This window comes from Mustela lutreola, chromosome 4 (genome assembly GCF_030435805.1).
Source record: "Mustela lutreola isolate mMusLut2 chromosome 4, mMusLut2.pri, whole genome shotgun sequence".
Classification (NCBI taxonomy): Eukaryota; Metazoa; Chordata; class Mammalia; order Carnivora; family Mustelidae; genus Mustela; species Mustela lutreola.
This window is the reverse complement of record NC_081293.1, coordinates 13,214,588-13,240,839: the sequence shown is the minus strand read 5'-3', so window position 1 is coordinate 13,240,839 and position 26,252 is coordinate 13,214,588. Positions and strand designations below refer to the sequence as shown.

Sequence of the window (26,252 nt, the reverse complement as noted above, 5' to 3'; positions counted from 1 at the left end):
AGAGGACCAAGAATCCAGGGGCAAGAGTTGCATGCAGGCCACAGCAAGGATTTGGGTCTATATTTTAGTAACAGGGAAGCCATGAAAGTAAACAGGAAAGTGACAAGAAGGTCTGCATTTTAAAAAGTTAGTTCTGGTGATTATATTGTTAACCAGTATTAGAAAAGTAAGAAGGTTAGCGCAGTAAGTAGTTTAAGCAAGATAATGAACACAGTTTAGACTACAGGGCAGGCAAAGTAAAATAAGGAGGCTGGGCAAGATTATTTCTGAGATCCCTTTCAGCTCTAAAATTTTAAGAATCACAGAGGTCTCTAAATATTTCTAATTGGTATTTCCAATTATCACATACAAGTCTCAAAAATATTATACTATAAACAGCTCACCAATGGTTAGTAAATTAGAAATATGCCAAAAGAGCATAAAGCATCTAACAAGTTTAGAAATTACTGAGGAACAAACGATCCTCTCCATTAGAATGCTTTCTAAAATATGGTTTATATTTTATACTTGTTCTGGAAAGGACAAGTTTTATAAAATTTATGATTAAAGATTTATAGATCATATGTAATAAATAAACACAAACATGCTTAAATATATTTTCACTGCACTTTTCCTCCATAATGTAGCAATGAGGAAACAAAGAACATACCTGCTACATTCTAACAATGTAACTTTAAGGCGGCCTTCAGTAAGTGCCCATTGTTGTATATGGATTTGCTCTTCTTCATCTTCTTCAAATCCTGGCGAAGTTTGGAATGGAAAAAACGGCTTAAACCTGAGGAAAGTAAAGATAAGTCTAAATTTTTGGACAATGAACACCACAGTTTAAAGAGTAGTAGTAACAAAACCTACCTGAAACATAAAACAAAAACCTAATACTGCATGAGCTTTAAAAATCCAAAGCCTATCATACCTGTTCCCCTACAACTGGCAGTGGATGGTATCTCCTCTATGGCACCCAGCCCTCCTGTAGTTTTTTTTTTAGTTGTTGTTGTTGTTTTGTTTTCTTTCTTTCTTTTCTTTTTTTTTTTTTTTTTTTTGGCATCCCTTCACTGACAAGGCACGACACTTATAAAAAACAAAAAGAAAATCAAAAGACCACCATTAGGCCCTGAAACTTGGGTGGGACAGAACAGTGATTCTTTCTGGTCCAGAAGGAAAGAGTGTTTGTACAGTGTAAGATCAAAATTCAGAATACCGTGTTCCTGGAAACAATATAATTCACAGTAATTTGTACATGATAATGATTAATAACAACTAATGGTGGCAAAGGTATTCGTCAGAATTGTCTACTACTTGCCAGGCAGTGTGCTAAGAGCTTCCCAAGCTTTCTCTCATGTAATGCTCACAAACCTGGGAGGATGACAGAATTAGCTTCCCTTTCCAGACGAGAATAGTGAGTTCCCTAAGTTAAAGGATTTGTTCAATGTTACACAGTGGGTGGCAAAACCAAAATTCAAGCTAGTCTGACTCCATCAAAGCCTAAACACTTCAGTTACCTATGAATAATTCAGGCCTATATGTGCTGCTTCTTTAATACTCTGAGTTTCATGGAGACACTTCTGTTGAGTTATGAAGTATAGGCTTTAAAAACTTTAATTTGAAATATAATCCATACTCCTTCATTACAGCAAAGGACAAGGAAAACGAAGAGAAAATTGGGCTCAGGGGTGGGGAGCCTACAATTTTCAATTTACCTTACACACGGTCACCAGACACGGCAGCTTCAATGGCTTCTCACCAACCACACAGAGTAAGAGACCATCAAAGTTTTTGGTTTCATATTCAAGGTCCACCACGATTAATCTTTCTAATGGCATTTTTCCTTATGAAACCTTCTGGGGCGCCTGGGTGGCTCAGTAGGTTAAGCCTCTGCCTTAGGCTTGGGTCAAGGTCTCAGGGTCCTGGGATCAAGCCCTGCATGGGTCTCTCTCTCAAAAGGGAGCCTGCTTCCCCTGCCCCTCTCCCTGCCTGCTTCTCTGCCTACTTGTGATCTCTTTCTCAAATAAATAAATAAAATCTTAAAAAGAAAAAAAAAAAAACCTTCCTATCTAGAAAGTATAGTCACCTCATGTACCCTGAAGATATTATGCACATTCCTGCTTTCAGGCCTTTTGAACTAACTGAATGTTTTCCCTACTTCTCAAAGCCTAGCCAAATCCTAAATGCTTTCTATAATCGGCTTTAGGTCAGAGCACACACTGCTTTCACTCTTCTTTATTTTGCAGTCATTTAAATTGCTGTGCATTTATGCCTTGAAATCTCAAATGTGACTTACACTGTTTGTAACCCTCATGCACACAATCAGGACTCAAGTATGTGTTGAGCTGATTTATAAAAATCCAACACTAAAAATGAAATAAACATTTAGAATATATTACTAGCTTACTATAGTTTATACTGAAAGACATTGATAGCGGGGAGAAATACTGTTTACAGTTTCCTAATCAACAGGATCAAAGGAAAAACTTTAGGGAAAGATAAGTAGGTATATAAACAAATGTTCAGCACTTTTATCCTGCCTCTGAATTAGCGGGAAGGCAGAAAGTCCTTCTCAATTCCTGAATTTGCATTTGAAGTAATTTGATTCAACCTGGCACCGGATTTTTAAAAGGAAAAAAATTAGGAACTAAATCCATTATTACTACATTACTGTAATTGAGTGCTTGTAACACACACGTCTTATGGCTCCTACATCAATGTCACTCATAAAACATTACAAAGATCACTATACTATATACAACCAACTTTGAATATAACAATCCTGCTAAATCATAGCTGCTCTATGAATCAACTTTTCTTGTTATATATAAACTTAAAATTCAATAAAAACATTTCCCACAGGTGTGTGACTTCAAGGTTCCATGGAATTAAGTCTAACTTGATTTATTAATGCCTCTAGCAGCGTTTGCTAAAAGTGTTTATGCACAAAAGTACACTAAAATCACAAAACTAAATTCCATTTAATAATAACACACTAAGATAAAGCTATTTGTTCACCAAGCTACTAAATAAAATCCACATATTCACATTCTCTAAGGATACTTTGCTTTTCAAAACTTTTAAGTCCAAGGCTTTAAGATCCCCAAACCATAGAGCAATCTAAACAATAAGGCAGGCTACCCCTTCCTTTTACCTCCCTATCCTACCACATTATCCTTCCTCAGAATTTATAAACCTTTCCTCCTGTTAACCTATTAACTTAAAAATGTCACTGTTTCTCATTCAGGTTCCCTGAACAAGCTACTTGTACTTCCTCCTGCAGAAGCCTTAGAAATCCAACCCAGAAAGATCAACTTCTGAAATGAGAGAGCTCCACAGACCCCCTCTTCAATAAAACTGGTGGAAATTATTAAAATAAAAACAAAACCAGAAAGAAAACACGTAACGCTTCTGAAATGTCCCTAAGGGTAAACAGCAAAGGAAGGAACTTTAATTCAAGAAACTCTACAAAAATTTGGTAAGAATTTGGTGCCTACACCAAGATCGCTCCCTCCAACGAGCTCAGCAAGGAAGAGATTCTCTGTAAACTACTGCAGCCAGTGAGCGGTCTCACCCCCAGCTCCCAGCCGAAGGGAGTCACAGTGCCTTCCTAAGACCTCCTAAGAGCAAGTTCAGCAGTGTTTCTCATTCGGCCTTCTGCTACCTAGTACTGAGGCTGAATTCCAGGTAGGTCTAGTCAAGGGATGGGAGCTCCCTTCCTTGACCCTGCCCCCATCTGTGGAAAGGAGGTTTCACCTTGGGCACAGCGCCCTGATCATTTTGCTCTGGCTCATGATGCAATGGGTCTATGTCAAGAGAGGCTGCTGCACCCCCCACCTCACACCTGTTTCTAGAGTGGGGGTGTCACAGAGAAGCTTGCCACTGTTCCCACCCCCATCTCCAGAGCCCTGGCTCAAAATATTTGCTAAGGGGGCTGGAAACGGAAAGGCACACTGTAAAACATAAAAAAGCTCCTGATCTCTTTCCGAAGGAACTAAACCTAAACCTAAGCGTGCTCTTAAGAACAATGGAGGTTATGATGTCAGGCAACTGGAGGAGATTCATGGATTTAATGAAGATATAGCCTATAATAAAGGCTGCCTAGTTTACAGGAAATAAGACAGCTGGGCGATGTCTCCAGGGATCAGAACAAGTATCAAATTCAGACCTCAGAAATTATTCCTTCAAAGAAGCCATAATTTGACTGGATTAGATAGCAGAACAATATATGCCCTAGGGTACTGGTGAAAACAATAGGTACAATGGGGGTGTAGGGTAGACTTCACTAAAATAACCCAGGCAAGCACTAAAAAACAAATAAATAATAAAGCCTGAGGGGGAACCAGTGCTCAAAGTTGCTATAATATTATCTAAAATATTTAATTTCCAACAAAAATTGTGAAAAATGCAAACAATCAGGAAAGCAGATTTCTTTCTGACCCATAAAGCAGAAAACAGGCAAAACAAACTGCCAGTGAAAATGACCAGGTGTTGGATTTAACAGAAAAAGATTCAAAATAGCCATCACAAATATGTTCACAAAAAATTTTAATACCATGATTAAAGAGGTAAAGGGAGGTGTTATGCCAATGTCATATCAAATAGAGAATATCAATAAAAATATAGGAATTATGTATATTAAAAAAAAAGAAAGTGGGAATTCCAGAGCTGAAAACTAACAACTGAAATAAATTTACCAAAAGGGCTCTCAACCATAAATATGAGCTGGCAGAAGAAAAGACCTAGTGAATTTGAAGACAGAGCTACAGAGGTTATGCAAGCCAAAGAACAAAGAGAAAGAAGTATAAAGAAAAATGAACTAACCCTTAGAGAAATGTGGGAGATCATTAAGTACACCAACACACACATAATGGGAATGCCAAAGAGACGGAAGGAGAGGGGAGAGGAGGAGAGGGAGGGGAGCAGAACAAATAGTAAAAGAAATAATAGAGGCTGCCAGTAAGCCCTAAAGCCACAAATTATATGATTCCATTCATATGAAAATCCAGAATAGAGAATCTATAGAGACAGAAAGTACATGAGTACTCACGGTTGGAGTGATATGAAGGTTAGAAAGAGAATAGCTGAAGGAGAGGGGGTTTTATTTTTGAGGTGAATATCTGTGAATATACTAAAAATCATTGAATTGTAAGCTTTCAATAGGTGAATTTTATGGAATATGAATTATACCTGAATAAAACTGTAAAGAAAAGTCCCAACCCAGTTTACCTAGAAAGAATTTCTTTTTGTAGCTTTGGTATATAAATATTTGGTTAGAATTATCTGATTAAATAAGAAAAAAAGGATAAAATAACTTATAGCCCCTTTTAAGGCTTACGAAAAACAAAGATTTATTAAACAGTTACCAGATCACATTTTGACTAAAAGCCACTTATTTGCTCACTTAATCCTTACAACCACCCCAAAACTGGGCATTCTAAGGTCTAACTAGGTCTTAGAGGTCTCACAAATACTATACACTGAAGCCAAAACTGGAACTTATATTAGTCTGCTAGGTCTGCTGAAACAGAGTATCACAAACTGTGTGGCTTAAAAAATAGAAATTTATTTTCTCATAGTTCTGGAGGTGGAAAGTCCAAGGTACCGGGTTAAGGTACCAAGAGATATGGTTTCTGGTAAAGTCTCCTCCGTTTGCAGACAGGCACCTTCTTGCTGTGTCCTCTCGTGGCTTTTACTCTCTGTACACACACTCCCGATGTTTCTTCCTCTTCTTATAAGGACACTGGTCCCACTGAATTAAGGCTCCAACCTATGACCTCACTTAACCTTAATTACCTCATGAAAGGCCCTACCTCAAACACCATTACACTGAGGGTTAGGGCTTCAACACAGGAATTTTGGGGGACACAATTCAGTCCACAACAGAACTCCAATGTAACTCCTGAGCCTGGTCTATAGTTCCTGAGATTGGTTTGACTGCCACCCAGTTTTCTGCAGGAATAATGCACTAAACCTGGCCTGAAGGTACCCAGCAAGGACACTCATAGTCTCACATATATTATTGTTCTTGATCCATAAAGCAACATGGTGAAGCACAGCTGCAAACTGTTTCTTCATGTCACACAGATAAGGAAACAAGTTCAGAAGAAAAGAGACTGCTGGAGACTGCATCCTTTATTACAAAGTTGCATGAAAATAAATGCCAGCAAAATGAGGGCATAAAGCAAGAAAGAAGAAAATTATCCAGAAAACAGTGTATCCAAGTCCAGAAAGCAAGGACATCCTACACTTCGAAGACAGGTATGTGCCAAGCCATGAGATTAGTCTGGTCTGGAACAGCTGAAGAAGGCTCCAAGAAGATCTCTAGGAAATAAGGGGAATGGACAAGAGAGGCAGAAGGAATGAGAGGGGAGGTTAATTTTTTCATTTAAATCTTGAAAATTTGGCTAAGGCAATTAGGTAAAAAATAAAGAATCCAAACTTAGTTTTAGGGACATACTGCTTTGAATGGCACAAAGATTTTTAAATTAGAATATAGACAAGGAAACATAAACCTGCATATTAGGTAGCTCTGCAATAAAGAAAAAATTATACAGAGTAACAATGTAAACACACAGACTGGTCAAGGAAGACAACTCTGAACAGAACATAAATGTCATCAGTTACATAGAAATAAGCATGTAGTTCAATTTATGTATTGAAAACAATGATATAACTAGCTTAAGAGGGGTGCCTGGGTGGCTCAGTCAGTTAAATGTCTGTCTTCAGCCCAGGTCATGATTCTAGGTCCCGGGATTGAGCCCTGCATCGGGTTCCCCACTCAACAAGGAGCCTGTTTCTCCCTCTCCCTGATGCTTCCCCTACCTGTGCTCTCTCTTGTCAAATAAATAAATAAATAAAATTCATTAAAAAACAAACAAACAAACAAACAAACCTGGATTAGGAGAAGGTAGAGGGAAGGTAAGAGAGGGTTTCACCTAGCTAAATCCTTACCTACCTCGGAAAGAAGTTAATCAACAGACAATGTCTGAAATTGTTAAATCAAGAACCGCAATACAACACTGTCGAGCAACAAACCATAATTAATTAGCAAAGCTAACTTTACCAAGTCCTTACTGTATAAAAAGCATGACATTTATTAATTATTATAAGTCTATGAGATGAATACCATAATTCCCATTTTGTAGATGAGGAAATGGAGATGCAGAAGTTAAGCAGCTTGCTCAAGGTTATACAGTTAGTAAGCAGTGTAGCTTAAGTAAGAATCTAAGCAGTCAAGCTCCCAAATCTGTGTTCTTAATCAGAGCCTCTTAAAAGCTGTTAAAAACAGAAACAGTGGGGTGCCTAGGTGGCTCAGCCTCTGCCTTCGGCTCAGGTCGTGATCCCAGGGTCCTAGGATGGAGCCCCCACATTGGGCTCTCTGCTCAGCGGGGAACCTGCTTCCCTTTCTCTCTCTCTCTCTCTGCCTGCCTCTCTGCCTAATTATGATCTCTGTCTGTCAAATAAATAAATAAAATCTTAAAAAAAAAAAAACAGAAACAGTTACAAATGGTTGCTTCTGAAGAGTATGACTTAAGTGGGGAAAGTAGGGGGTTTCGGGAAGTGACTGCTGACTTTCAGTTTAAGTCCTTTTTTATTCGATTTTTAAATTATGTACATTAACTAAAATGAAAAAAAAAAAAAAAAAAACAAGTGCTGGAGAAGATGTGAAACTGCTAGTGTAGACTATCAGAACTACTCTGAAAACTCTGTGATAATATTTGCTAAACCTGAAGAGATACATAACCTGTGACCCAGCAAACCTACTCCTAGATATAGCCAGTAGAAATGCCCACAAATGTATAACAATAATCATAACAGCACTATCCAACGGTTCCTCAAAACCAGAAGGGATAAACCAAGGGATAAACTAAGGTACACAGTGGAAGACTCCACAGCAAATACAACGAACTACCACCATACACAATGACATGGATTTATTTCACAAATATACTGCTGCACTACGTAAAGAATCTAGAAAAACAATGAGTGCATACAGTATGGCTCAATTTATATAAAGTTCAAAAACAGAAAAATAAAACCAACCCTAAAGCAATGGTGGTAGATGTAAAGATAGCAGTTACTTTTAGGCACAACAGGGAGGGTAGTGACTGGTAATATTCTATTTGCTTGTTCTGAATGCTCTTCTGTTCACTTTGTATCTTCTGTTCACTTTGTAAAAATGCACTGAACTGAATTTTATAATTAGTGCACATTTTAAGGGGTTAGTTGTATTTCTATAGAAGTTTAAAAGAAATACCATGTTTAATTTAAAAATGTACATTACTTTGGTAACATTTTAAAAATATGCAGTATTTAAATTTTACACCTACAAGAGAAGCCAAGCCTTCTTCTGCGGATCTGAATCTTTTTTAATGTCTAAAACACTTTTTTTCTCTAAGATGTTTTTTCAAGAATGCTCTAGAAGCACCCTGAACGCCAGCTGGTGACATCTCCATCACATGGCAGAAGTAAAACTGTTTGCAAACACTGTGATCTTTAGAGAAAGAGGGTTTACTACAAACCCAATATAAAAATAGTCTGAGGTCTAAATCTACTCTTGACTTCAGCATGGGCTTGTGTGTCTTTGCCAAAATAATAAATCTGCTCGTTTTCAGCTCAATAAAAGGAAAAATTTACTAACAATTAGAGCAAGTAAAAAAAAAAAAAAAAAAAAAAAAAAGGCACAGCATTTCACTGCACTGCATACTTTCTATCTCTAGAAATACTCAGACCGAAGCTGGACAAGACCTTGTCAAGGAGGGTGTTATGAAAACAACACAAAAGTCAGAATCACAGAATCCCAACTCTTAGAGATTTGTTTCAAAATAATCAGGGGAGGGGAGTGTGGGGACATAGAGATGGTCAAAAGTGGCCATAAATTAATGACTGCTATGGATTACGGGGGTTTACTGAACTATTCCCTTAATTTCTGAGTAAGTTTGAAATTTTCCATAATGGAAGAATTAAAAGGGCTTTTTTTCTGCACATTAAAACAACTTCAGTTCTCTCCTCCTGTCTCCCTTCTCTTCTATACTTTTTAAATTTTTTTTTTTTTTTTTTTAGCAACGTCATTTGCTCTCACTGGTTCTCCAAGTTCTACATATTGATGCCTAAAAGTAAATTAGGCACCTTTTCTTCAAACTTGCTCCCTTCTGTTTTCTTACTGGCACTGTGGATTTCATAGACACTGGGGAACCTGCAGTTACACTCTACTCTTTCCCTTCTTACAACTATCAGTTCCACGTCCATTCCCCTCTATGGAATTGCTAAGATGTCTCTTCCACTGTTGGTTCGTGTTGCCCCCCTGGCCTGGCTCAGATTTTCACTGGTTATTAGAAGATTGTGATTTCCCAAATTAGGTTTCTTCTTCTTAAAAAGAGTATTTTTAAAATCCCAAACAAAAGCCTGCTGTTTTTTTTTTTTTTTTTTTTTTTAAATAAAAAACTACCTCATAGGACTATTACAAGACTTAGAGAATTCACACATGTGAAACACCTAGTGGAGTTCCTGTCATGTAACAGACACACAAATTCTGGTTTTCTTCCAAGTCTTATCAAACTGGCTTCCCCTTTGCCTCACTGGATCCCTAAAGATAAACATACAATGTCCTGATTCCAGTTCCTTTGCTATTTCTCCCACCAACACTATACTTCTATCCCATCCCCCTGTGTCCAAAGATAAACAAACTACCCTTTAGCTGGTCAGCTCCAATGTCATCTCATCTCTTTCCACATATGTGCTTACTTGAGAATAGAGAGACCAAAGTCAGGCATTCAGACTAGAGTCTTATTTCATGCTCAGGTATACAAACAACACTACATCCTGCCTGAGGAAGAGAGCAGAGCAATCAGCTCTCAAGAGGCAATTGGGAACTCTGTGTGGTTTTTACCTTTCAGTCCAACAGTCTTGTCTCTCTCAAATTAGGAACTAAATAATCTAAATGTGCTTCAAATTCTCCTAAACAAAATACCTAAACTAGATAAAGCAGGGGTGATCATTTTCAAAATGTTTCATTCATTATTCTTCATAATATTCTTTAAATAATGAATTCCCCTGCTGCATATAAGTATCATTACAAAACCTCAATTCACTATAACTTTTCTGGCACACATCATTATACAAAGTACGGCATACAAACACAAAACTACATACAAGCTAGAGAGAAAACAAAGTATGAGTGGTTCAAAATACTCTTAATTTTCTGTATCGGTAAACCATGAAACTATATTGCAAATTTTTAATTTTACTTAATTCGATTGATACTACATTACAAATTCATGCACCAAATTCCTCCATGTTTACCAAGGCTAGTACTGCCATATTGTTTCTCCTGAGAGACTGTTTGCCTCCTAACCATTGTGATCCCATAACTAGTCCCCCCATGGTAAGCTTCTTCCACCATTCAAATTCTACTTCAAAGTCACCTCTTCTTTATAAACTGTCCCCTCCACCTGGTATCGCTTCCTCACCTGTGTTCTAAAAGCCCTATGTGCTAATCACCCTGTTCACCTATTTCTCTTTAGCTCTCCCTCACGCCAACCTTTCCTCCCAACTAAATTGTTAGCTGCTGGAAGAAAAGAAACATACATGACAGCTATTGGAGAATAGTGGGGTAAGAGCAGACTCTAGAGCTTGAACAGTTTGGCTTGGAATCCTTTCCGCCTTGTCTTAGCAACATAACCATGGGCATACTCTGACTTTAAGCCTCAGTTTCCTCATAGGAAAAACTACAACCAGCTGGCAGAGCTGTTATAAAAATTACATTAAAGAATAAAAAGCAATCAGCATCCCTTACTCCTCAGCTTCTTTTTGACAAGGCAGTTTAAGGCACTGTTGAGCACACAAGTTTTAGAGTCAGTGCTGGGTTTTGAATTTTGTTTCTTACATCTGCTAGCTTTATGACCTTGGGCAAGCTACTTCAACTTTGAGAGCCTCAGTTTCTTCATCTTTAAAAGTAAGATAATAATTACTACCTATATTATAAGGTTACTGTAAGGATTAGACAAGATTCACATAAAGCATTAGGCACAGGGAGGTGCTCCAGAAATATTTCCTACCAAACTTTCTATTTATCTATTTTAAGGTTGGTCTCCTAGAGACATACCACAGAAACAACTCCTTCCCTTCCAAAAACAACCATTTCAGGAGTCTGCATTCACCAAGTATGATGTTCAAGGTCATAGCTGTTGGCCTTCCTTGGAGATTAGATTCCATATGGCCATGATTTCAGTCATTACACCAGTTGATTTTTTAAAAATTGTGTTCTTTCTGAGAATATCAACTTGCAAGTGCAGGGAAACTAGTAACAGCCAGCATGACTCCCTACCTCAGGCATTACTCTTCTGCCTCTCCATCATTAAGCTTTATAACTGAAGCATATATTAAAGCTGAATATAGTAAAAGACACTGACTTATGGAAACCTATGGAGAATTGTTCTATTTATGGAATTCCTAGATGTGTACCATGCTGACAGAGTCTATACTTGGGAAAGTGATTTTAATTCCTGTACTTGTAAGGAGAAAAAAGTACCCATGAATAATTATGAAACTAATAAGAATAAGGACAACAAACACAGTTATAAAAATTTCTTCCCAATCATCCACCTACACTCTACTTAATACGAAATATTCACTTTTATCCAAACTCCTAATTCTGCACAGAAGAATCAAGATCTAAAATGCCTCACAATTTTCTGATGTGGTTTTAGATATACACTATATACACTGAATAAAAGAGTGGTAACAGAGGCCACAGGTCCCTCATAATAGAACTCACCTTTGAGTTCAATGGTAACTGATATCCGATGCATGGGAGAGATACAGTGTCAAATGAGATGAACCACTCAGCAACCAAAGTAATTCTCCTGAACATATATGATAAATCTCCTGTCTTTTTATGCTCATCGCAACTCACACATGAGGGTCCCTTACCATAGCCTATGATCAATAAAAGTGAAATTCTCAGCTTTCACAAAGCAGGGGGAGAAAAGGCAGAACCATTAGAACCGTCCTCAAGTCCAAACTCCTACTCCTCTCTACCAGCTCCCCCAAAACCATACCTTTGAATAAAAGAATACAAAAATTGCTACTTTATTGATTTCTAGCATGTCTGTGAATGATAAAATACTTTTATATACATCCTTGATTCTCATGACTCATAACAATGTGTAACACTGTAAGTCTTATTTACATATGAAGAAACAAAGGATGAGGAAGTTCAAGTGGCTTTCATAATCATAACTGCAACAGATCCACTCAAACCTGTGTTCCTTATAACACCAAGATGTAAATACTATAAATCAATTGAAAATAATGTATGTATGTAATGTTCATTAAAGCTGACTCAGAGAGTGATATAAGAGGGATATCTCCTTCCCATATGGTAAAAATAAATAACATTAAAGCAGCAGTTTTTTGTATTTTGCTCACAGGACCCCTACACATTTTAAAACATTAAGGAATATAAAGGTCGACTGTTTATATGGTTTATACATGCATTTACCACAGTAGAAATTAAAAATAAACACTTTTAGGGGTGCCTGGGTGGCTCAGTTGGTTAAGCAACTTTCTTTCCAGGCTCAGGTCATAATCCTCTTCCTGGGATCAAGCCACATCCCACTGACAGCTTCCTGCTCAGCAGGGAGTCTGCTTGTCTCTCTCCCTCTGGCACCAAGGTGCCCCCCCAAATAACATTATTTTAAACAGAAGAATACACAAGCTCACATTTCATTTGCTGTCAGGGTGATAAAATCATCACACATTATGTAACTCCTGGAAAACCCCACTGTACACTTGTGAAAGAATAAGGCTAAAAAAGGCAAATAGCACTTTTTCTGAATTATTATGAGAATGGTTTTGACATAGTAGACCCGTTCCGCAAGGGTCTTGGAGATCCAAAGTGGTCCCCAAGCCACACTCTGAAAACCACTTAAGTTAGAAGGTTAACAGCTATCATGGCAATTCTTAAACTCTAAGTTCTAACCCTCTATCTTACTTTAAGTACATTGTTTCTCAGTACTAGATTAAAAGAAAAAATATCAAAGGAATTTTATTTGTTTTATTTATATTTGTTTTATTTCTTCCCTCTTAGCACTAATTCTCTTTACAGTATATAGTGCGCTGGACAAAGTTTACTTATGAAGTAAACTGAGTCTCTTCTTAAGTCTTAGTGGATGCATAAAGAGAAAACATCTTAAAGCAAAAATTATCACTTCCCAACTACGGTAAAGACATAACCAATGACCTACGTAATACAGATGTCTGATCTTAAGCCAGTTAGATGTATCAAATAGACAAAACTCCATTAGAGACATGAAGGAACAGCATAAAATCTAAACAAGAGAAATCAGGAGAAAAGTTAATTCTTTAAGGCTATATAAATGTCCAGCTTTTCCTAATTTTTTCTCTATCCAAATAAAAGTAGCACACCATATCCTGAAACATAAATGGTTTTAGTATTATCTGTATCTCTGGTTCTCTTACTAAAGTTGGAACTTACTAAATTTTTACTTACTACTGTAGTTGCACATTTGAGAGACTCTCTACATGAGACCTCTAAACAAATAAGGTAAGTGAATAATGCCACCTCAAAATTACATAATTCTCTTTTCTACGAATTTTTAAAACTTTTTATTTTCATTCAGTCTTAAAAATAACAAGTTGCATGACTTGCCTAAAAATACACTAAATCAACAAATCAATAGTAATTCTAGAAGTAAAAGAGAAATTCCCAGCCATCTAATACTGTTGTTGCAGGACAAGAGGCTGAGTTACTTTCGAAAGAAACCTTAACTGCACAAAGTATCCCCAAGGCTCCAACAATTATTACCAGAAAGCCTGGCCTAATAAATGCTTGTTGGCTGGCATGATTTTCGAAATAACAAGTCCAAATCCTAAGTCTATAGCACTAAAAAAAAAATCCAAACATTTTGAATAATTTACCCAGATATTTCAAATAAACAATTACTAAAAAAAAAAAATGGCCTATAACTTAGATTAATTGTATTCATGGGCTTTATCACAGACTGAGACTGTCAGGAATTTTCTCCTTAAATTTGATTAATTTCAACATGCCTGGACTACATAAAATCTGTGCTATCTACCACTTCAGAATTAGTAAATATAAGGACATGTGGTTTGCTACAAACGTTTAAATTTTTTCCATGTCAAACTTTAGTCCTGTTTAAAACCCAAAGTTAAAAACTTTAACTGAGGACACCTGGGTGGCTCAGTTGGTTGGATGACTGCCTTCGGCTCAGGTCATGATCCCGGAGCCCCGGGATCGAGTCCCACGTCAGACTCCCAGCTCCATGGGGAGTCTGCTTCTCTCTCTGACCTTCTCCTCGTTCATGCTCTCTCTCACTGTCTCTCTCACTGTCTCTCTCAAGTAAATAAATAAAATCTTTAAAAAAAAAAAAAAAAAAAAAAAAAAACTTTAACTGAGAACTAATGATCTTTCCAAATATTAAAATAACATCACCTGCCCTAAATCTTACAGAATATTATACTTATGATAAGAACAAAATGAGGTTTTCAGTGCATTATAAAAATGATTATCATACATTGAAATTAGTTATGACAGATGGCTCTTACTTTAGCCACAGCAAGTTTCACAGAACTAAAAGCTTTGAATTATTTACTTGCTTGACCAAATAACTAATGTAGCAAGACTGTGTAGTCAGCAACCACGATCATCCTTAGTAATGAGTAGGGGTATAACTGAGTATATATGAAAGTATATATGTGGAAAAGACAGTAAGCACACAACACAAATACCAGGTGCACTATTTAGTAGATGTTGATGTCTGCATGAAATAGGCTGTATTTAAGAACAGAACACAGTTATTTTTTAAAATACAGATTTCTGTAGCCAGCTACTAAATAGAAATATGTTCTCATTATTATTATTTAAGATTTTACAGCAAAAAACAATAGTTACTTATAATTGCAGATTATACAGGTACAATATGGGAGTTGATCCTATAGGAAACACCATTTCTAAACATACTGAGGTCATAAATACCTATTTAAATATCTGTATGCACACAAATACTTAATACAAAGGAAAAAGCCCAAACAAAACATTTTTATTGGGCTAATCACAGTATTCTTGTTTGTCTCTTTGTTAAGTAGGCTCCAGGCCGAGTGTAGAGCACAGTGAGGGGCTTGGACTCACGATCCTGAGATCAAGAGCTGGGATCAAGAGTAGATGCTTAACCAGCTGAGCCACTCAACTGACGAACCCCTAGTCTTCTGGTTTTTAAGTACATACCAATAAGGACTAATTACGCTGGGCAGAGGGACATTTCTAGCTCTTTTCTCAAAGCTATGCAAACCAAAGCACAGACATCTCAGTACTCCACCCACCATATCGTCACCTCCATTCTCCCAACAATACATGAAGAATTCATGGGCATAAATACCCAATGTTTTGATTAGAGAAGAAAAAAATACCTGTACTAACCATTCTGCTGGTTTCATGAAAATTGATAATTATGTACCAGATTAATGAAAATTAGTTTTACTATTACTCTATATCAGTCCAAGGAAAGGATCATCTATAGTTTACACCGACCTTTCCTAAGAGTGTGAAATTAAAAGCCACAGCTTCTGGAGTGTCAGAGAAAACTGCAAACACATTCGTGTTTTGTTTTTGTGGAAATGAAAGGAGAGCTGGTGCCCCTAAGGTGCCCAACAGACCTTAACTCAGCACTGTGAATTGCTGGACACTTACAATCAGCATAATCTGTGTGTGTGTGTGTGTGTGTGTGTGTGTGTGTGTGTAAAGGGAGGAGGTACTCCTCATCAATATTGATTTTATAATCAGAATTGGGTTACATATCAGCAACCTAACTTATAATGTTTTTACAACATTGTAACATAACATTATTTATAACATAACATTTTATAACTTATAATGTGTTTATAATAAAGACCTTCTACCCTTTAAAAAAAAAAAGGTTAAATATGTTACATGTATCTGTTTATGAAATTCAAAGAATTTCAAAGAATTCAGAGCTCTTTAGAATGAATTCAAAATTCCAGTACTTAAGTTACATAGCTGAGTTCACTTTGTGAAAATTTACCAAGGATACACTTAGGATTAGGATAGTTTCTATCTGCATAGACAGACACACACAGACACACACATGCACACAAACACCCACATATATATGTCAATAAAAAGTTAATAAACAAAAAAATTCTGGCATTTAAAGGGGAATGTGCTTTCTCATATAGAATAGTCAAAAGATGATATTTCAGCAGGGACATGAAAAATGATGGTGTGAGCTCTCTGGCTATCTGTGGGGAAAACATTTCTAAAGAAAAACCAGGAAAACCCTTGTGATGGGTGCATGCGTGGAGGGTGAGAACAGCCAGGAGGCCAGAATAGACTAAGTAAAAGGAAGAGTTATAGAAGATAAGGTCAAAGCTGGAGACATGACCAGGAGTGAAATAAAATGGCGAATGGGATGGGCCTATACAAACTGCCAGGAGGGATATCCATGTCATACTCTTACAAACCAATCTGCAGGGTCCCATTTATTATAATGCTCCCTCACTGTATTGTTAAGGAAAGAGGGATAGAAGATGGGAGAGGAAAAGAGAGGAACCTCCTCAGCATGCAAGAGGCCTGAATACGTATCTGAGCAGAGTTATGTGTATACGTCAAACTTAACACTGGATATATTGCGGGATGGAATTAAAAGAGAGAGGAGCACATTTTCAATTTTTTTATGTTCCTAAACACTATTTGTGCATTTGCAAAAAATACAGCAAACAAAAAACAAAAAACAACCTGAAGAAACAATCAGAAGAAAAAACTGATTATCTACAAAGATAAGGGTAGAAGATGTTTATGGTATCATTATTTATATTAGAAAAATGAAAAAAATGAGTAAGGAACTGGTTAACTTATAGCACTTCTGATCAATGTATTTCTAAGAAACTGTTAAAATAAATGAAGTGGGTATATTTGGAAAAGCAGAGATACAGTAAGTTTTAATAAAAGGGCAAGATGCTAAGAAAGGGATGATCCTGTTTTTATTAATTAATAAAAAATTATCCTATATTTAAGAAAAAGTATGGGAATTTAACCATTTTAAGATAATAAGTAGATTTCTCACTTTGATATTTCATATTTTCTATCTGAATTTTTACAACGAGCTTATCATTCCTTTAAAAGGGGAAACAAGTGTCACCTAGCAAATGTCTGACACATCTTGAGTAATGTGTCTGACAGACGTAGGATAATCAATAAATATGTATTCAATTAGTTACTAAAGGGAAGATACTTTTATTCAGCAGATATCATATATGTGGCATTTAATATTGCCAATTAGATAGATATTATTTCCATTTCCATTTTACAGATACGGAAACTGAGACTAGGGAAGATAAGGCCTCTTGTTCAAGGGCTCTTGCTTGGGAGAGTGCTAAAGGTCAGGTACATTTTACCCCCAAAGCTCTATCAACTGGGATATACAATTTAAGTACTTTCCTATAGCCTCAACCCAAAAGGATAAAATAATTTCAATAATAGTGACAGTCTCTACTTAGCACGTGTAGTTCCACTCATCTGAAGATAAATAATTAACACATATTCCTCCATTTTCACTGGTACAAGTACAGTAAGTATGTGGTTTTATACAAGTCTTAGCAATCTGACAAGAAACATTTTCAAACTAAACTTCTTTAAAACTTGTACTAATAACTAGGTAGTTGCTTTATGACTTTCCAGTGAGGTATGATGTTCTTTGATGCCATGCCAAGTGTTGGTAGGTCCTATGACTCTAGAAATGGAACAAAGGGATTTAATGGCACTTGTTTCTTGGTGACACTGTTCTGAGAAAAGAGAGAATCTGATAGGAAGAAATGTCAGGTCAATATTTAACTTCTAAACATGGTACTGAGTGGTAGAAACTCTATCTTTGAATGTTCAGTATTCTTACTGAACAACTGATTCAAAAAGCCTCTGCCTGCTATAGGGAATCTTACTAAGAGGAGAAAAAAAGAGAGAAAGAAAGAGTGACTGGTTACACTTCCTTGGATAGAGATTTTTTAGGAATGCCTGAGCCATATGAGTCCCGTATGCCTTCTAAGAAGGCCAACAAAATTAGTAAAGTGTTTAATATTTAACCATGTTAGTTTTAGTTATACTTATGGCAACAAAGTTGTATCCTTCTGTCTGTGCTTATTACTCAACTTGGAATCTAAGCACCCTGAGTATTCTATAAATTTCATGAAATCACATGAAAATTTGTTTATGCATTTTTCTGCAGAGAGCCACATTTCCCATTAGCTTTCCAAACTCCAAAAAGATAAAACGTTCAAAAAAAGTACCTTTCAACACATACGTACCTCTGCTCCTTTTTTGTAGGCATTTAAGCATAGTTTTTGTCTTGTTTTTTATTTAAACGTTTAGAACTTTTTTTTTTTTACAAAAGGCCAGACAGTAAATATTTTAGAATCTGTGAGTGCATATGATGTGTCTCACATTCTTCTTCTTCGATTAACTTTAAATGTAAAGTTTAAAAATGTAAAAACCATGCTTAACTCAAAAGGACTAACACCAGCTTATTTGAAAGTAACAGTTGTTTACTTCTACAGAAATAACACAAACTGTTTTTTTGAGAAAGTCACTAACCTCCTCTGAGTCTCAAGTTTCCACATCTGTAGATACTAAACTCTCCCACACAGTAGTTTCAAGTATTGTGGCAGCAAGTGTACAGAACTGCCCACACAGTCCTTGGCATATAGTTAGCAAACTGATTTTATTATCCTAGCCTGTGCCTCATATGATAGATCATTAGTGATATTTATAACTCAATATTAAGTGTTTGATCAGTGGGTATGCCCCTCCCATATAATTTACTTTATAATGATCGGCTTTGGTTATTTCCAGAAACTAACTGGGGTTTTCCTGGACAGCCAGCAGACATGCACGTTACTCATTAGAAACTAATAGTCTCCTCATAATTACTCTTCTTCCTTCAATGTGTGAATCGTTTCTAGGGCAGAGATTTAATTTATCAATATTTATTTTCCATCTAAAGTGTTATAAATGTCCAAATCACAAAAAAGCTTAAGAAAACCCCACTTGAAAAAAGTAAAACCAGAATTAATGGGAGTATATTTAGGTGTACCAAGGACCTAAGGTCACAAAATATTATACGACACATTCATCAGCAAAGATACTGACCTCTCCTCTTTCTGTTCCTCACAAAACGGAAGGTCTCAAATATATCCAAGATGCCATTATAATGAGGTTCAACTGTTCTGTTTTCTCCAGAAAGACTAACCAGCTTAAAAGCATGAACTACATTATAACCATTTTAATCCTTCACCACACCTACCATAACACTAGGTATGCTAGTCTTTAGGGAACAGTTATTGAAAATATGTATTTTAAAAACAATTTTATTTATCTAAGACAATGATGTTTCAATTCTGTTTATATAGATATTCATCTGAGAAGCAGGAAAACCAAAGCACAACAGATTAAAAAACTAGCTACTACTAAATCATTACTCCAGAACAGCTACAGTGATACAATAATGTCCCTATCTGTACTCTCCCAAAGTATCAAAGGTTATATTTCCTACCGATGTTAATAAGTAAAACTATAATTCCTACAATCACTAAGGAATTTGGAAGCTATTGTAAAATATTTTCCAACCTAAGACACCCTTTAAGAGTTGTCCACATAAAATGTATGGAAGAGTTAAGTGAATAAATATACTACAGGACACTTACAAATGATTTTGTCAGCTTTCAGTAGATTCACTTTGAAAGCTTTTTTTTTTTCATCTATACAGGATGGCTGGGTGGCACAGTCAGTTAAGCATCTGACTCTTGGTTTCAGCTCAGATGATGATCTCAGGGTCCTGCGATCAAGCCCTGTGTCGGGCTCACACTCAGAGCCGAGTCTGGTTGAGATTCTCTCTCCCTCTGCCCCTCCCACATATGTGCTTGCACTCTCTCTCTCTAAAACAAATAAATCTTAAAAAAAAAAAAAAACACAACTTTACTTCAAATAATCAGTAAAATGAGAAAGCTATAATTAACGGTATGAGTAAATGTTTTTCTTCCTCATCTCATAAGACAAAGAAAAAATAATTCAATTACAAACCACATTATACAGTATGAGGCTTTCCAGACCAAGCCTAATTTAGTTCTCTGAAATTAATGGTATACTTAGAGAAGACACAGGTAAATAAAAACATGTTAAGAAGCTCTACCTAACTAAATACAGTCCAGTCCTTGCCTTTGGTGGGACAGTGGTCCTCCTTGATCTCTAGTCAGCAGGAATATTCAAAAAGTTTCCACAAGTAAAGGAACAGTTATGACAAAAATAGCCATATTCAGAAGATATTCCATGAGCCTGAAGAGTGAAGTTTCCCCCAAATATTTGTTCCACGCGCACTCATCAAATTCAAAAATCAATAAGTAGATGTCTCCTTATTTGTAGATCAGAGAAGTATTTGTATATAGTTAATGACCCACTTGACATCGAAGCAAAAATCCACCACACTCAACTGAGAAACAACTACTGTGCACTTACTACCAATGTACTGCAGAGAATGGAAAATGTTTCCAAGGATTCTTAAAAAACTTCTGGTAGAATTATTTTTTTAAAAAAAATTCAACATTATATCAAAGTCTTTTATAAAATAAAATTGCTCAATGAAAGTCCCTTGAAAGATAATAATGTTTAAAGAAGGGTAATAATTATCGCCCTTTACTATCCAGTACTCCCCATTTTCACTGATTAGCAACAGTATTACTCCCTATTTAGGAAGGATCTCAAATTCATATGATGCCAGGCCAGACAACTACCATTAGCAAGTAGGTGGGGACTATAAACCGGGCATAAGAACTTCCTGCAGCTGCTACCAGACCTATTTCTCCAACCTGTTATTGCTATAAGGAATGCAGGCCTGGTGCAACAAGATTATCCAATGTCTTCGAAGAGAAGTCAGTAGTCCAAATCATGCAAAATCTTCCCTTTTAAAGTACTGGCAATTACAAAACAAACAAAAATACCGTGAGGCCGAATAAAAAGTACCTGCAAACAGAATTTGGCCTTTCAGTATGCAACCAGGGGTAAAACATAGCAATAACAGACTAGGAAGAGAAGCATCAGTAAGAATCTCAAGTAGGTGACTCCGAAATTCTAAACTTCCCCAGACTATTACTCAGATTTCATGTAATCATAAATATTAGTGGTAAACTTTCTTTCCTAAGATTAATTTTTGGGTTAATTAAAAAAAAAAACAAAACTTGGTAGCTCCCCCCCAATACTAGTACTTTAATTTACTATTTTAAAGTATACATTTTAGGGAAAAAATTCAAAACAACATTTGAGGGAGATGAACTTAGAATTATATTAATAAGACTAAATTATAATATATGGGAAATGTGTAATATAATAATTCCTTTAAAAATATTATAATGTTTTACAAACTATGTTAGTTGGATAAAATGAAGTGTTAATCATCATAATCCTTAGAAAGCAACCACTTGAACTCCTTGAATCTCTAGATTGAGACATCAGGAACTGGCATTCCTCATAGGCCACCTTCACTTTAGCAACATGAAATGGAAAAATAAATAAAGGGTGGGGAGAAGTAACAACGTTAACTGGCAAGGTATTTCTGTTATATAATAATTAAAGTGCCAAAGGATCCCAAGACTCGATAGAATTTTCTTCACTGCTTTAGCTCTAAGTAGATTAGATGGCTAAAAAGGATAAACTAGCAGACCTTCTATTTGGAAACAAAATCTGCTGGATTAAAAAAGAAATACTATGTGGGGCAGCACCCAAAGATTTAACCTTTAAAGGATCCGCTCTCAAAATTTCCAATGTAAGAAAAAAAATCTTTAGTTACACTCTTCTCAGAGTTCTCAGTTGATTTGTAAAGTTACCTCCATATATATATATATATATATATATATATATATATGTTATATTGATAGTGTACTTTTAAAAAACAAAAAACAAAATGTTAAGAACAAGCTGATAGAGTTGAATGGAAAAAGGCAGCTCTGGCTTTATCAGGGCTAGAATTCACTACATAACAGCTGTGTGACTTTAAGCAAGTTATTTAACTACTCTGAGCACTACTCCCCTGTCTATATAAAAGGGTAAACAACAGCTACTTTAATTCTCATTAAGAGAATTGTGATGCATCTTAAATGTATTTTAATTCATTCTCTTAACTGAAATCTGAATCCGCTCCACAACATCAGTAGCTTAAAATACTTCTGGCAAAAGAGCTACATAGAGAAGAGAACTCAACACTTCCTGGAGCAGCCCATTTCATCTTCACACTCCTATTATTTTCCTTTACTTCCTAAAATCAGCTGCCTAGTTACTTCAACCTTCTACTAATCAATCACATTCTAGTTAAACCATATTAAGTACTGCTAACTCAGTTCTCATTAAACTTTAGGCTCCACAATGGTTGAGGCTGTTCAGTACTGAAGCCCCAACACCTAAACAATGATAAGCACACAGCAGGTGTACAACAAACATTTGCAGATTAAGTGGTAAATTCTGTTAGTATTTACTGATTTACCACCGAAATGCCTTCTAATATAAAGAGCACAAACGTGCACATTTCTGGAGGTGACTACTTAATGTCTGAGGTTTAAAATTTGAACTATCATACATAACCAACACAGGCTGTTTTTAAAAAAATCTCTTTGGACATAGTAAATGAAAGCAATTTTGCTGTATGTTAAATGGTGATGCTATTCAATGATAAAGTTCCTTCAAAGCAATAAAACCCACTAATGTCTCCATACCTGCTATTCATAATTTCCTTCAGATTTAATTGAATTCCAAGTCTACATTAAAAAACAAAACAAAACAAGAACCCTCAAAATGATACCCAACCTAATTGCCACCTAATTGTTCTTTGCAGAATAATCAATTCTGCAAATAACCCCGCAAATAAGAGCATACTCAAATTTTATTACCTGAAAGTTACCCAGAAAACAGAATACCAAAATCTGTAATTTTTTCTCATTACTTTCCTAGCAACACATTACTATAAATAAACATCTTACTGGTTAGATACCAGAACTCATTTATAATTTAGTCACTTACATTCCAAAGCTTGAAGCGTAGGTTTCGCAAAGTATGTTGTTCTTCACAGAATGGGAAATCAAACATAGTGAACAACCAGTTCACCACCCTCTGCAAATCTATGGAACTATATCCATTATAAAGTAAATTTCTCCTGCCACTCAACAGTTTTAAGCTTTCACTCTATGCTATTAGCCTAAACAAAACATAATTAGGAAGGCCTATCTGCCACATACACAAGTCAATAACCCAAATATAAAATATCTCTGGATTACCTGGGTCACTGTTGTTTGACACTTTGGTAGAAAATTAGTGATCCAGAAATATGCAACTAGAGGACACTAGGTAAGGCAAACACCAGACTGACACACTTCTATAAGGAAGGACAAATCCAAGAGTCAAGCATTTTAATGAACAGAAAATTAGAGGACTGAAAGTGACATAAGAAATTCAGCTGATTTTGAAGAAACAGCCATGTAGGACCCTTTCCACTCCAACAATTCAGACTAAAGTAGATGAAGCCCCATCCCTACAAAACTTCCTTTTCCGTTCAAACAAACAAACAAGCCACCCAAAACCAAAAACCCTGGACCATTAATCAAAACAGTATACTCAATGAAAATGAAGCCATCACATACAGGAGAGCTTTAGAAAGTTGCAATCACTACCCATCATTAACATCCCATCTGCAGGCTGATCTCAGGTACTGTGTGAGAAACTCGCAGCCAGAGCCGACACACCAAGGGCAGCATCTAAGTCTGTGCTACAGAACCTACCCCAAAGGGGAAGATGACATTAACACAAAACCTACAGAGAACTACCACAGGTAGAGGCTCCCAACCGGCTTTCAATTCGCTGTGGGAAGTATTCCTTTACAACGCATACTGCATCTCTGCCCTGAAAGTTGCCCAAGCACCAACTGCAAAAGTGGCCTGCAGTTGCAAAATACAACAGCCTCGGGCTCCCCACACTTCTTTCCCATGCCTGTACTTTGGGTCCGGCAACAATTTCTCAACGTGGTCAAGGTGATGCTGCAAAACCGCCCTCAATGCCGCAACCACAGACAGGACCCGTTTCTCACCAGTCCCAAAGCCGACTAGGGGGGCCGGCCGCCCTGCCACTTTCAACGTGCTGCTCCTACCCACGCCGACAGCACCCTGAGTGCCCACGAACACGCGAGAAGGCTTCTGGCTCATCCTGATGCCCTCTGGCAGCGACGAATGTATGCGCTACTCGCCTCCCTTCCCGGGTAGTGTCCCGCCAGGGTTGGGGAGATCCCTGGAAAAGCAAAGGCTGGGGAGGAGCCTCTGCCCTTCCCATTGCACGCAGGCGGCAGCACCCCGCCCAGGCCCGGATCCCCCGCGCCTAGGTCCCCGCGCCCGAGGGGTGTCCTTCCCTCACCTCCCTCCCTCTCACCTGATCTTGTAACTGGGGAGAGTGTGCTTGCGCTTGATGATCTTCTTGAGCTGGTTGACGATGATGGAGGTGAGCTGGGGCATAGGTCGCCCTTCAAACTGGGAGCGCACCTCAAAGTCGATCAGCGGGTCCTCCACGAAGGAGAAGAACCAGTGGGTGAAGGGCACGCGCGTGAGGACGAAGCGCAGCCTCCCCACGACCCGGGACAGCTTGACGAACAGGTAGGCGGACTTGCCGAAGACCAGGTCCACGTCGATGGCCAGGTGGAAGCCCCCGTTGTACTCCACCTCCGCCTCGAAGGCCAGCTCCTCGGGGGAGGTGGCGGGCAGAGTCTCCCCCTCGGGGCCGTCCGACTCCCCGCTGGCCGAGGGCACCACCGGCCGCAGGAGGCGGATGGTCTTGATGAAGGGCACCGTCTCGCCCAGGAACACGTCCCGCAGACTCAGCCCCTCCAGCAGGCGCCCGGCCGTCTTGGTCTGCAGCAGCTCCTCGAACTCCACCTTGATCTTCTTGGTGACCCAGCGGCGAGCCAGTGCGGTGTCCCGCAGCTCCCGGAACAGGAACAGGATGGTGGCGTTGAGGAAGTAGCAGGTCTCCCGCGTCGGCGGGGCGGGGGTCTCGAGGGCCGGGGCCGGGGTCGCGCCGCCCTCGGGGGGCCCGCCGGAGGGCTCCTCAGCCCCGCCGCCGCCATAAAGGTACTCCCTCAGGGCCAGGCCCGGCACCGGCTTGATGTAGCGGAAGCTGTCGCCCGCGCGGGCCGCCTCGTCCGGCGGCGGCTCGGGCTGTTTGCGGTACAGCAGCAAGAACTGGGTGAGGAGCGTGAGGAAGGAGCCCAGCACTGCCGACGCCAGAATCATGAGCAGCAGCCCCATCCCGGCACCGCCTCCGCCCGGGCCGCCCGGGCCCCCGCTCCCGCGCCCACAGCACCGCTCTCTTCACGTCGCCGCCCCCGCTGCCTCCATCTTGAGGACATCGGGCGGCGGGGTTGGGGCAGGCGGCTCCCTGGGCCTCGTTCGGCGGCTCCCGCAGGCGCGGTGCGACGCCCGAGCCCGCAGCGGCCCGCAACTCCTCAGACACTCCGGGACGCGGCTGCTGTGGCGGCGGCAGCCGCGACGGCGGCGGCGGGGCGGAGGGGGCGGAACGGCACGCCCTCCGGCCTGTGCTCATTGGACGAACGGCGCGTGACGTCAGGGGCGTGCTCGCTCCCGGCGGTGTCGCCTGGCATTCTGCGCCCGGGCGCGCGCACGCGGGTCCCTCTTCACCTCCCGGGCGCCCTTCCAGCCCCGCCCCCCACGCCAACATTCCATTCCCCCGCGGTCCACGTGGCTGTCACTTCTGGAGTAGCCGACGGGATCCGGGGAGATAACTGGGGCCGCTGTTGGAGGATAAGGAGGCCGGGCGTAGGTGGTGTGGCGCGTTCCTGATCCCGGTCCTCCCGTTACCTTCTGACGCGCCTGCTCCCCACCCCCCTTTGGCCGCGGTCCCTGCCTGTTACCTCTGCTGCAGTGTGGTTCTTCCACTCGCACCCCTGAGAGATGGGCTGGCAGCGGCTTTCCCTGCAGGGCAGCGCCGCAGAGGAGCTGAGCCGGCCGTTCGGAGACACCCCAAGCCGAGGACAGGACTGAGCTGCCTCAGAGACCGCCGTCGCCGACCGACCGTCAGTCCAGCCAGCAGACGCTCTGCGTCTGCGAAGGGTGGGCCTGGGAAGGAGGGACGGAGAAGAACGGCGTAAGATGCAAACGAACTTTACCAGCAAAGT

The 26,252-nt window shown here is 39.0% G+C and overlaps 1 protein-coding gene across 1 annotated transcript in view; it reads right to left on the bottom strand.

The window, feature by feature from the left end:
- Positions 1 to 25,591, bottom strand: part of PDZD8 (PDZ domain containing 8) — a 75,554-nt gene extending 49,963 nt beyond the window's left edge. The window contains exons 1-2 of the mRNA XM_059173065.1: positions 24,494 to 25,591; positions 650 to 775 (exon numbers count right to left, since the gene is read on the bottom strand). Of these exons, the coding sequence (XP_059029048.1) occupies positions 650 to 775; positions 24,494 to 25,365 (998 nt within the window). The 5' untranslated portion in view covers positions 25,366 to 25,591. The remainder of the gene's footprint in view (positions 1 to 649; positions 776 to 24,493) is intronic.
- Positions 25,592 to 26,252: the final 661 nt, after the last annotated feature.